General features: G+C 37.8%; 1 protein-coding gene across 2 annotated transcripts in view; it reads left to right on the plus strand.

Annotated features, from left to right (window-relative positions):
* Positions 1-1,306: 1,306 nt before the first annotated feature.
* Positions 1,307-12,693, plus strand: part of btbd11b (BTB (POZ) domain containing 11b) — a 63,369-nt gene continuing 51,982 nt past the window's right edge. For both annotated transcript variants that reach the window (XM_079874472.1, XM_079874473.1), the window contains exon 1: positions 1,307-3,481. In XM_079874472.1, the coding sequence (XP_079730598.1) occupies positions 2,620-3,481 (862 nt within the window). In that variant the 5' untranslated portion in view covers positions 1,307-2,619. The remainder of the gene's footprint in view (positions 3,482-12,693) is intronic.

A 12,693-nucleotide genomic window follows, 5' to 3' on the forward strand; every position in this document is an offset into this window, starting at 1 on the left:
CAGAGGTATAGGGGAACAGATGGGTTTTATTATGAGAAATATTTCTGCACTAGTGGTAGGACGTAATTCACTTCAAGTGTATAGAATATTATGGCCACAATTTCACTTAAACTTTAAGGTAAACTAGTAGCAATCTAATAATACATTAGATACACAATACAGTAATTTTTATGTTGGTTTCAAACACCTTGTGTAAAACCCTCCAAAATCAAATTACAATACTGTCATATTTTTGTTGTAGATATGGGTAAACAACAAGTGAATACAATAAAACCACACTGGCATACATTGAGGCAACAGCTAATTGTGAAAGCAGGACTAGAGAGTGTCAGTCATAAATGCCTTGTCAGGGTAAGTTGTCATGTTTTAGAAGTTGTGTTTTACAATTGTTTGTTCTGTCTAAAATTCGCTGCAAAGACTTATAGTCTGGCAGGTTCCTTTGTGTCTAACTAACACTCAGAATGTAATTCATATGCCCTGTTATCATAAAAATGTTGGGTAGACATACAGTGTATCTTTTTCCTGGGCAACAACAGTGGAAATGTTTGATTACTTTGTTGTATATTAATGTAGCTTAATATGTTGCAAAGAATTATCGTGTTAATAACAATCTGCTATTACTTTTCTTAACATCAGCAAAGCACATTTGGTACAAATCTTGTATTTGGAGGCAATGAATGGCCTGGTTGAAAGATCTTTATATTGATCAGTGTGGGGAGAGAAAAACATTGCAATTCACAGTGGGAACTACTACATTGATCCAAGACACAATTAGTTTATTGATTAGGTTTGCACTTGCCTTTAGAACATTAACGTACAATAAAATAAATGAGGCAGTTCATCTTTAAAAGTTCAAACCTTTTTGCTACTACATTACTGCTGATTTAAAATTAGCCTACTGCTTTTCATTTTAGTTGTTAATCATTGAAATTAGTCTGGACAGACCTAATTGTCAACCAGCTATAACATATATATTTCATCCCTTATAAAATTATTGACAGATTTCAAGTGAATGAGTTTATTTGTAATGCCACTGACTCATTGTCTGAGCTCAGTTTGTTGAATGAATAAGACATGATGGTTTGGTTGAAGTTTGTTGAACACTAGATGGCAGGCTATCATAACAATATGCTAAATTCAAGTGCATATCTCAAGTGAAAGTTCATTGATCTGATACTCGTTAATTATGACATACAAATTAATTATCAGATTTAAAAATAGAATTGTAATGAAACTATGAGGTTCAGTGTCTTTGTTACTCTTGGCAAAAACAGCTTTCAAACTGTTGTTTCCCTTTTAGTCTCAGGTTTCTGAAGGGGTGTTGTCCGAAGAGGTCAGTGTTGAGTAAAATATGGTCCCCTCTTTATCAAAGCCAAGTTGAAAATACTTAAACGGTAAGTCGAAAAGTGTTCTGAATGCTTTCTTATGATACGGTTACTGATTCATGCTGTATTCTTCAGTCTTTAAACATAAAAGTCTTAACTATTTTAATGTGTTTTTCTTGGTGCCAAATAGTTACTGCATTCGTCAAAGCTACTAGGAAAATAAGGAGTACTTGATGCGCAAATTCTGTCTTTAGTTTTACATTGAAAACATATGACCTTTACAGACTCTGGGAGTGAAGTTTACAAGAACCCTCCATTCAAGATGACTAATATATTATGCATACTCTTTATTATTAATGAGCAGGAATCTCGTTACTCTGAGCCCCATCTGAAAGGGAGAATGGGGAAGAGGACAGGTGTTCATTTGATCTTTTGCTTTTTTCCCCTTTAAACATGCTGCCCTGCTTGGTCTACTGGATCGGAGCAGTTTCATGCATGCTGACTACTAGTTGTATAAAGTCTATCTATTTGTTTTGGCCACTTAAGACCACTATATCTAAAGCTCTGTTTTCACTCCAGAGACCTATTACAGTTGATTTACTGATGGTATTCTGAGTAAATGAAATGCTTTATCTGATCAGAGTCAAAATAGTTTTAAACGATATAGATAAAGATAATTGAAAGTTGTGGAAAAAGTGGATTTTAATTAATATTCTATCTATATGTTATCTATCTATCTATCTATCTATCTATCTATCTATCTATCTATCTATCTATCTATCTATCTATCTATCTATCTATCTATCTGTCTATCTGTCTGTCTGTCTATGACTGCAATGATATTTATATCACAACACAGGCAAATCCCTTAGAAATTATAATACTTTATGCAAGTGGGTATCAAAATGGCAGTTTCATTCTTATACTGTCTGACATCTCTCCATATTTTTAGAGAGGATCTCCAGATCAACAGAGGTGCATCATGCAGTACCGTGCACATTCAAAAGCAACTGTACGCAGCAATGGTCCCTTAAGCGTATTGGATGCAGTACTGTATATGGCTCCTCCTCCAACTGACGCTTCACAGCCTTCAAACACACTGGTGTGTGCCATAATAACGCCACTGCTCCTTCAAAGTTGGGGGCGCATTTTCAACAGTGAACGCAACAATTTGGAAACTCGCCTATGCCTTTCCAATAACAGTGGACAGAATAAAGCCGTCAAGCAGTGGCGTTTGTTTACAAAGGAACGTTTCCTTTTGCTTTCAACCTTGTGGACAATATGAAGTGCAGTTATGGCAACAAGGGGTAAATCCGTGAGGACCCTGGAGGATTTGACGCTGGATTCGGGTTACGGTGGAGCCGCGGACTCCTTCAGGTCATCCAGCTTGTCTCTGTGCTGCTCCGAGGCGCACATCTCCTATGCGCATGGAGGGCACTGCTGGCATCTGACCGACTCCATGCGCAGTCGACACAACAGCCTAGACACCGTCAACACCGTCCTGGCCGAAGACGGCGAGACCCTGGAGTGTTCCGGACACTGTGCGAAACTTCCCGAGCTTGAGGATGTGCCCTGGAGCCTCGGGGAGGTGGAGAACGCGCTCAACAAGGAGGAAGAGTTGAGATTCGGGACCGTGTCCGCGGATCTGCTGGCGCGTCTCTCCGCGCTCGTGAGCCGCGCGCTGGTGAGGATCGCCAGGGAAGCGCAGCGGCTGAGTTTGCGCTACGGCAAGTGTACCAAATACGAAGTCCAAAGTGCCATCAAGATGATACTGTCGTGGACCATCTCGGTCAATTGCATCGCCTCATCGCTCAGCGCGCTGTCCATGTACAACATGAGCACCGAGGATAAATTCAGCCGGGGGAAATCGGAGAGATGCGGCTTGGTCTTCTCCGTGGGGAAGTTCTTCAGGTGGATGGTGGACGGCAGGGTTGCGGTGCGCGTCCACGAGCATGCGGCTATATACCTGACCGCCTGTATGGAGAGCCTCTTCCGAGAGGTGTTCACCCGGGTGTTGAATAGCTCGGTGGTGGAGAAGGATAACGGGATTCCCAAATTTACACTGGAATCCTTTGAGCAGGCTCTGAGCAATGATGCGGAGTTGTACGGCCTCCTTTTGCCCTATCAGCATCTCACATGTGGGAAAAATGCCAATGGTAAGTTCTGCACTTCAAAAGCAGTTCAACAGTCTCACAAAATTAACAGATAGTTTTTCTTGTTTTATTCTCGGACAGGGTAAACACTTTTTTATGTTTTTATGCCTCACGTTCGTTTCAGATTTTAATTATTGTAATGTGGTGCTGGAACTGATGCAATGTGGAAAAATCGTAACTGGCTATGATGTTCATAATGTCAGTGACATTCATTTTTGGGCCCATTGCCCAGAAACTGACATCATCATCAATGACTGTGTTTACGTGCACAAGAACATTACATTATTAATCAGAATTTGATGGTCATACATTCTGGTTATGTAAGCATCATGTAAATACATTAACCTGATTGCCATTGCCAGGTTACACCAATATTCAGGTTACGCCAATATTCAGGTTAAAGATGGTTGTGAAATGTCAAGCTATTGAAGATGTGCATGTAAAATTGGTTATTGGCTGCATTTCCATGCACAAAAATTAAATTAGCTCATTCCGTTTTATTGTTAAGGACATGAATGGGATTTAATGAGATGATTGAGTTACTGTTAAAAAAGACTAAAATAGAGCATAATAAATGGCAAGATCATACTTAATTTTCTTTTACGGATGCCAGAATATGGACCTTAATTGCAAAATAAGGTGCATGTAAATACGGTAATTATGATTTTTGGCCCTCAGAGATAAGGTATAACTTAATTTATCTGGGATGTGCTTTGATTTATGTGTGCTTGGACGTATTAGACATTAGACATAGTTTGGTTGTGTGTGCCTTGTGTATAATTGAATGATGTGTTGGGGAGTGGTTCATTTCTAATACCAAGCTCAGCTGCATTTTCCATGGGTAATAAGCTCACAGTACCATCTTGTTCCTCTTAATGTATCATTTGTACAGTTATGGTAATGGTACTTATGAATGTGCCATCCAGAATGTTTCCAGGCTGAAGTTTACATGCAGGATAACATAATCCAAGTGATTAACCCTGGAGCAAAGGGACTATTCAATGTATAACTTCCAATAATGCTTGCGCAACAGTGTGGACTTGACAGTATTGCAGCACCAAATAGAGTGATGATGTCATTGATTTAATACAGCTGCCTGGCAGAGGGGTTTTTCTACTGTAGTCTATTGGTCTCCACACACATACTAACCTATACACATCACCATATATCAAATAAAGTCTTCATGAATGACAAAACGAAGGAATCTCAGATTAGTTTTAATGGACATAATGGACAGACGTCAGTATCCCATTACAGAGTGCTCTCACCTCTGTCGGAATGCCTCATTTTGCATAGATTAAGAGGTGAGCGTTTCAACAAACTTAATTACGAGGAGATTACATCTCCTCCATAGTAAGGCACATTTCTTCCTCAAGGGTGATTTCAAGACGGGCTGCCAGATAATAGCCCAGCCTTTGTTATTCTCTGGAGAGCTGTTTTAATTGCACTAGGGGTTTATTTTGAGAAACACAGAGTCTTCTTCCCCTTTAAATTAGTTAGAGTTAGAATAAGCATACATTTTAGACATGCAATTGTTACACAACCTCTTAATTTCCTTGAATATGCATAACTGCATTACATGCATCCCATAATGCAATCTGCAAGCTTCCTCCAGCCTGCCCTGCTGTGGTTTAGATGTGGAGGCAGCTGGTTCAATTGCAGAGGTGGCCGGCTTTGAGTTACCAGGGCTGTTGTGTGCCTGTGTCGGTTCTGTGCCAAGCACTGAGGGTATTTTAGTGTATGTTTGTGTGTGTGTGTGTGTGTGTTAATGGAGGCAGTGTTAGGGAGCCCAAGCATGACACAGCTCTAGTTGTACCAGGCTGCCCCAGTACACAGCAGGTTCTTTACTGTCTGGAGCTTTGGGTGTCAGGGATTTCTTTTGCGGCGGGTTTGCTGGAGGCATTAGAACAATTAATGGTAATGTTGGAGGATGAGGTAACAGTGGAGTCTTGGTTTCACAGATTAGTGCTTTAATACTTTAAACACATGTCTATTTTTATCTGTCAGGAATCAACAGTCGTAGTCGGAATTCTAAAAGCTAGGCCTATCAGTTGATTCTGATCTTAATGACTCAATTCAATTTGTCACATTCAAAACCCATTGATGTCTTGACTGATCTCTCAGACAAATGAGTTCTTGTCTCAGAAGAATGCAGGCAGTGCTGTGTTCATTTTTTTCCAGGATCTTCTGAAGGCTCTTGGCCGTCCGATTCTCTGCCCACAGACTTTGCTGAAAATGTATGATAACATCACTACGGAATTTGCATTCTGCAGTGTAGCAGTCCAGCAGGAAAGACAGTACAGATAAAAAGCAAAGGTAACAACACAGAGACATCTCCTAGGGTGAGATATCTGCCTAAATTGAGTCTATAGGGAACAATTTAACTCAAAGCAAGAGGAAGTTTAATGTGATCGACTGGTGCAAACCTTTGCATTCCAAAATCGCACAATGATGTATTTTAAAGGTCATCATAAGGTTGGGTGGATGACCAATATCTCATCTCTCCGAATGACACATTTTATGTCACAATACATATATGACATGACAGTATTTATGTCATGGTAAATATATGACACATAGAATTATGACAAAATAGTTTTTAATGGAAATTAAAGCCTCAGATGGTTTAGATATTATATATTTGATTCTTTTCTTAGTGTTGCATACTTTCATAGATAATGGGCACTACATTAATTACTGAATATGTTTAAAGCAATAGACAGTAGACAGAAATGATATATTTTAATAACAACAACAACAACAATATAATAATTTTGTATTATTTTTAATATTATTTTATAACCCTACATTTTTTATATTTAATGATACAATTTGCATTATATATAGATGACGTCACTACATTATAATCAAGTTTAAGACTAATTAATATTATAAGAAGACAGTGGACAGTATATTGTATACTACTATTATTTTAATAATAATAAGAAGAAGAAGACGAAAGTGACTCATTCAAACGATTTTTTTAGTTTCTGTTTCATCACTCTGACACTTGTTCTATCCTGCCAGTTAAACTTTTGTGTTTATGACCATAGATACATTATAGAGTGAAAAGTACAGAGGATGATCTTCTGTAGGCATGTGATGTAGCATGTATGAGAGCTAGCCCAATCGCACAGATGGCTCTCAGCATGACCGATGTGGCAGGTCCTGAGAGAGGAACACTTCTCTATTCATCAAAATTTACTGAGCTATGAAACATAACGAGCTGGGCATTACACACCGTGTTTCTCACTCGAGCACAAGTGTGTGCGGATTCACCCACACATGCACACATTCCAGCTCTTGTAAATAAACAGACACACATATGGATGCGTGGCAGGAGTGAGGGCACCCACATTCACACAAACACACATACACACACTCATAGACAACATACTGGGTTAATAACGTGACACTCATTTTTTTTAATGTAGATCTATTAATTTAGGCTATTTAAATGAAATAATTTATTATTTTCTGACGTTTTAATTTTAATTAAATTTTTTATTAAAAAACTGAAGTTATACAGACCATGATTCATGATTCCAAGATGTTTTGATCAAGTTCTGAATTTTTTATGGGGCAAAAATGTCAAGGTCTTATAACCGTGTCTGAGATTGTTAAAAATCTCATTAAATGTTTGAAATTCTAGGGCGAAAATATAGTTTGGCATTATCTGTATTTTCAATTATTGAAGAATTAGTGAAGTCATTTTAAATAAACTTTAGTCTGCCAAATCAAATGGAGTAACTAACATGCGGGAAGCTGTGTTCTTGTCGTAACAAAAAAAAAAAAATTATAGTCAAGGTCAGCATGTCAATAATAATAATAAATATGTATATAAAAAAAACATTAATAACTTGCAGATAATGTTCTGGCAATGTATTTGAGTATCTATATGTAGGCACATACCCTAAACATCTTTTCTAAATTTCCCTACTGACTAGAATGAGATTACAAGCAGTCCTCACAGCAAATTCATGATAAACAAAGGCGCCTAAGACCAAAGGAAAGACCGGATCTTTATCAATGTAATGCCTAGACTGAAGTTTACAATTCAACATTACAACATTCCGAGGGAAAAAGACATATTTCTGGTGACTGCTATCAGCTGGCTCTTGGCAGTAGACAGTAATGACAAAAATCAGTTTGTAGCGCAACATAATGAACACATTCACACAAGCCCAAGGTCAGACAGAGGTCAGACAGCCTCCTTCAATAGCAATCGATACCACTAAGGGTTTCAGCTCACTAGATTGTCACTATGTTCAATAGTTATTACAAGCTTCTGTTGCAATATCCACTTGGTATTCCTATCATATCCTAAAGGAATGTTCCGGGTACCATTCAAGTTAAGCTCTATTGGTTGCATATGTGTCATGCTTATCACAGCCAACTCATTGACTCGTCATTCGTTTGCTGAAAACAAACAAAAAACTTGTTTGCATTTTACTTACAATGGCAGTCTATAAGGGCATTCTAGATGGTTTAAAAGAAAAAAACGCTTTATGTATTGTTTGTGCTTATATTAAAGGGATAGTCCACTCAGAAATCAAAATTCTGTCATCATTTACTCGCCCTCATGTTGTTCCAAAGCTGGATGCAATTTTTTGCTCTGCTGAACAAGAAGATACTTTGAAGAATGTCGATAGCCAAACAATTTCGGTTACCTTACTGTACCATATACGTTGAAATATTGTAACACCACATTATATATATATATATTTATATCAAGAGCTCCTTTCCAAAGGGAATGCTGAATACTTTGTGACATCCAACACCCACAACAAGACAACACATTCAGTTAAGCTTTATTGTGGTAGACCTGTACCTACCCCTACCTGTTTGATTTGTCTCTACTTATCTAGAAGATGACATTGCTGCTCACATCCTGTGGAGATATATTTTCTGTTAGTGAATAGATTGGTGATCCTGTAAAAGACATAAAGAATGAAAGAGATAGAGAGAAAAAGAAAGCCACAGTGAATGTAGTGGTGCTCAGATGAAGAGGTACTGGAGGCAGCCAGCACACACAAGGCTGATGTAATTCAGAGCTTTTTTAGAGTGGAAGGATTCATTAAAAAAAAAACACCTTTTCATGTTAGACTATACTATGGTGTGCGTTTTGTCTGTGTGCATGTTCATGAAAGATTTGTGTGTGGGAAACCACCACATGTGCAAGATTGCATTTATAAATGTGCACACCAAATCAAAACAACAGAAACCATAGTTCATATTAAGGTGTAAAGGGTTCTTTTACTTTAGACTTGGAAAAGCAAAAGTCTGTCATCCTGTTTGACCGATTGCTACAGCTTCATCCTGTGTAGTTGGCATATGGTTTATATTATTTCAAGGTATGTGTGTGTGCATGTATTTTTTTTTCTTCTTTCGTGACATTTTTATTACAAACACATGCTCCTTCCAGAATAAGACATTTCATGTAAAAAAGGGGCCACTGCAAACATGATAAGGAGTCCCATGTATCATCATGGGTCACTTTCTGGAGAGGACGGACACAGATGCGTTCAATTAACGGCGCAAATAGCCTCAATTTATACCACAGAAAATTAAGTTTAGAAAGAGTCTACTTCTTCTTTTTTTTCAATGACATAAACAAGAGAAATCAGTGTGCAATCACTGAAGTTGGTCTGTTGTACTTGGTTCTGTTTTCCATTAATGTGGCTATTTATTAAAGGACTGCTTTGCTGCTTAATGGCATTAGATATAGGTTGAGACATTTATGAAATATAGCAAAGCTTTAAAAAGCTGAAAGCATTCTGACCAAATTTGGGTTTAGTATCTCAAGCCCTCTTGCGCGACCATCAGTTCAAACTGGCAATTTTACATTTACATTCACATTTATTCATTTTGCAGATGCTTTTATCCAAAGCGACTTCTACTCATAATTTTAAATCTGATGGTATGGAACCAAATTTCCACCCGGATTTTAGTAAAAACATAACATTTTTTGAACAAATAGTTTTTATTAGATCTTACAAATTTTGGTCATATGGAGTAAACCAGGGGATGCCAATTCCAGTCATCGCGCCTCCCCGGTCTGCACAGTTTTTATGCCTCTATTATCTGAATTTAGAAGAAAGCTCCATGAACTCGGGCGCGTGCCAACTGACAGGGTCCCTACGCAGTGTTCACTGCGCCCTACTCCCTGAGCACCGACTATCTGTTGAAGTTCACTTCACTTGATAGCATCAGAGACTGACACGGAAGAGAATAAATTGTTGAATATAGTCGTTATTTTAATTTTTTTGCGCACAAAAAGTATTCTCGTCGCTTCAGCATAAAGGTTGAACCACTGTAGTCACATGGACTATTTTAACAATGTCTTTTCTACCTTTCTGGGCCTTGAAAGAGGTAATAACGTTCCTGTCTATAGAGGGGTCAGGTCTCTTGGATTTCATCAAAAATATCTTCATTTGTGTTCCGAAGATGAGCGAAGGTCTTACGGGTTTTGATGAACGAAATGAGGGTGAGTAATTAATGACAGAAACTTCATTTTTGGGTGAACTAACCCTTTAATAAACATGCGTATCTGTATAAAAGTTTATTATAAATTGCACTTAATATAATCTGTCAAATTCAAAAGCCCTAAACTGAATGATAAATTTACATTGGAATCGTTAATATGAAAATAAACGTATTTTTGGTCTTTTTATTTAACCCGTAATCATGATAGTTGACTTGTAACTGTCGCATCTCACGCACTTTACACCTACAAACAGCCGCATATAAACACACCTGCTTCGGTGATGGCAAAATACACTTTTAAGTCCACTTCACAGCACACTTAAGGTTGAATGGAACCCACCCCTCAACTGAGCATGTCGGATAAGGGAGACATACAAAATGTGCAATCCGGAAAGCTAGAATTGGACCAGCATTTTAGTATTGGCCATTTTATTGTACTGCTGTATTTTTCCAATACTTTAGTCTGTTCAGATCAAGGTTACCTGAAGATCTGTATTTGTGCATATTGGTCGTTCTGTTCTTGCACTTTGTGTTTATCCATTTGTGTGTGTCTGAATCTTAGCCATTGGGAAAGTTTTGTAACTGAGTCATTAGAATATTCATACTTTATGCCCCGGTCATGGAATCTTGGCTGGCCTGGTGTCTGTGATTAAGATGATGGATGACAGAGGGTGTGATTTATGCAAACAAAGAATTAAGTTATGACTAAAATACTGTGGCACAGTGTTTGAGATTTCAAACACATCTGGATCACAGCATCATTTTATTGTGAGGACTTTTTGTGACCTTTGACCTTTTCAAAATGACATCCAGTAGAGGTGGTCAATCTGGTCAGATATCTAAAAATCAATCTCTGCATTACCGTTTAAATGTTTGGGGTCAGTAAGACGTATTATAGAAATTAATACTTTTATTCAAAAAGGACACATTAAATTGATCAAAATTGACAGTAAAGACATTTATAATGATACAAAAGAATTATTTTGAACTTTCTATTCAGCAGAGAATCCTAAACAATGTTTTTAACCGATCATAATAATAAATGTTTCTTGAGCACCAAATCAGCATATTAGAATTTCTGAATATACATATATTCTGTATATATATATATTCAAATATGCATGACGTTTTAAAATTTTATATCACCAGCAAAATTATTTAGAATTTATCTTGCTTGAATATTCAAAATATTGGCCAGCAATAATAACATGTTTTTAAATGGTATCTTGTTGAATTTTTGTTATATCACATGCTTAACTGTCATGACCCATCCTGTCATCTGCTTTTAGTAACTCATTAGTCTCTTTCTGTTTCATCAAAAGTTCCCCCTTTTTAGAATTTTCCTCTTGTAGTTCTCTTACAGGAAGTCTTTAAGGAAGTCCCCCTATGATGTTATAAACATTTTCAGAGAAGTTTGCGTAATTTTACTAGTTTCAGGTGACTTGTCTTTGATGTAATTAAGGGAAGTGGTCCACAAGCAGATGGATCATGTTGTGACCATTAATCACATGCACATGGGCATCATGCCTGAACGCTAATGATGATAACCAGTTGTTTGAAAGTATGACTGATGGTTTTCATTTCTTCAGTTATGTAATACTTGATATATAGTCTCAGCTTTAGGTGTCTCACTCTCTGAATTTAGTTTACAATGCCACCTTGAGAAAGTACCTAACAAGGACGCACACAAAATAAAATTACATGTACAGGCATGTTAACAAATGAGCACTATGTAGCACGTTTGCTAATCAGAGATGCAAAAACCTGTAAATTCTGACCCACATGCTGTGGTCTTATCTTTGACACTGTCTGCGGGGCCACCAGAACACAATTAATGACTGTTTACACACACCCTTAGGTGTTTCATTGCAAAATGAAGTGCTATGGATCATGCTGACTAGGCTAACTCACTGCATATCTGAGATTAGCCCTTATCTCCACATCAAAATACTGCCCTGATGTGGTTATAGCTGCAGTTTTTCAGAAAGGTATCAAGTTACTCACTCTATCCTTGCCATCTAAAGCTATAAAGCTATAAGTAGGTTTCTACTCCAGTATATCCAGAAAAAAAACTAGCCTGCCATTTTCTATTTGTCTTCAGAAAGTATGCTCCCAGTTGTGTCTTGTGCATTTTCCTTAGGAAGTGGGTTGTAAGCGCCTGCATCACATAAGAAAGAAGTAATCTTCCCGTGTGTCTGCCTGACCAACCAAAAGCCTTGTGGTGAACGGTCAGAGTTCCCAGCGTAAAAACGTTTCCATCCAATTTAGTCCATTCACTCTCACAGCCGAGGCCGAAAGTAGGGCAGCCAATGGCTAAACGCTGAGCTGCCTGAGTAAGCCTTTATGCGAATGGAACGATAGGGCTGAAGCTGGCAGTCGTTTCGACCTGGAAAGCATGGTGACGTATAGTCTAATCAAACATACGCACTGAAAATCCACTCACCGTAGCTTCACATGCACCAGACCGCATTCTTTAATAGCGCTGTCAAAAAGAGTGACCATCTGGAAAACAAAGTATTGGATGGAGTATGTCATAAAATGTTGAACTTTTCCTCTCTGCATCAGCTCAGTTGCGCACTACCAAGTTTGCTTGACTTTAAAGAAGTTATATGATGAAGAAATTCATCGTCTTCTGAAATCAAATAATTTGATGTGCTACGAATTACGAAAACACACTGCAGCTTTCAAAACTTGAAACTTTGTTTCAGCACGGATTGTCATTTTAAACT

Source organism: Squalius cephalus (genome assembly GCF_949319135.1).
Source record: "Squalius cephalus genome assembly, chromosome: 6".
In the NCBI taxonomy this organism is placed as follows: Eukaryota; Metazoa; Chordata; class Actinopteri; order Cypriniformes; family Leuciscidae; genus Squalius; species Squalius cephalus.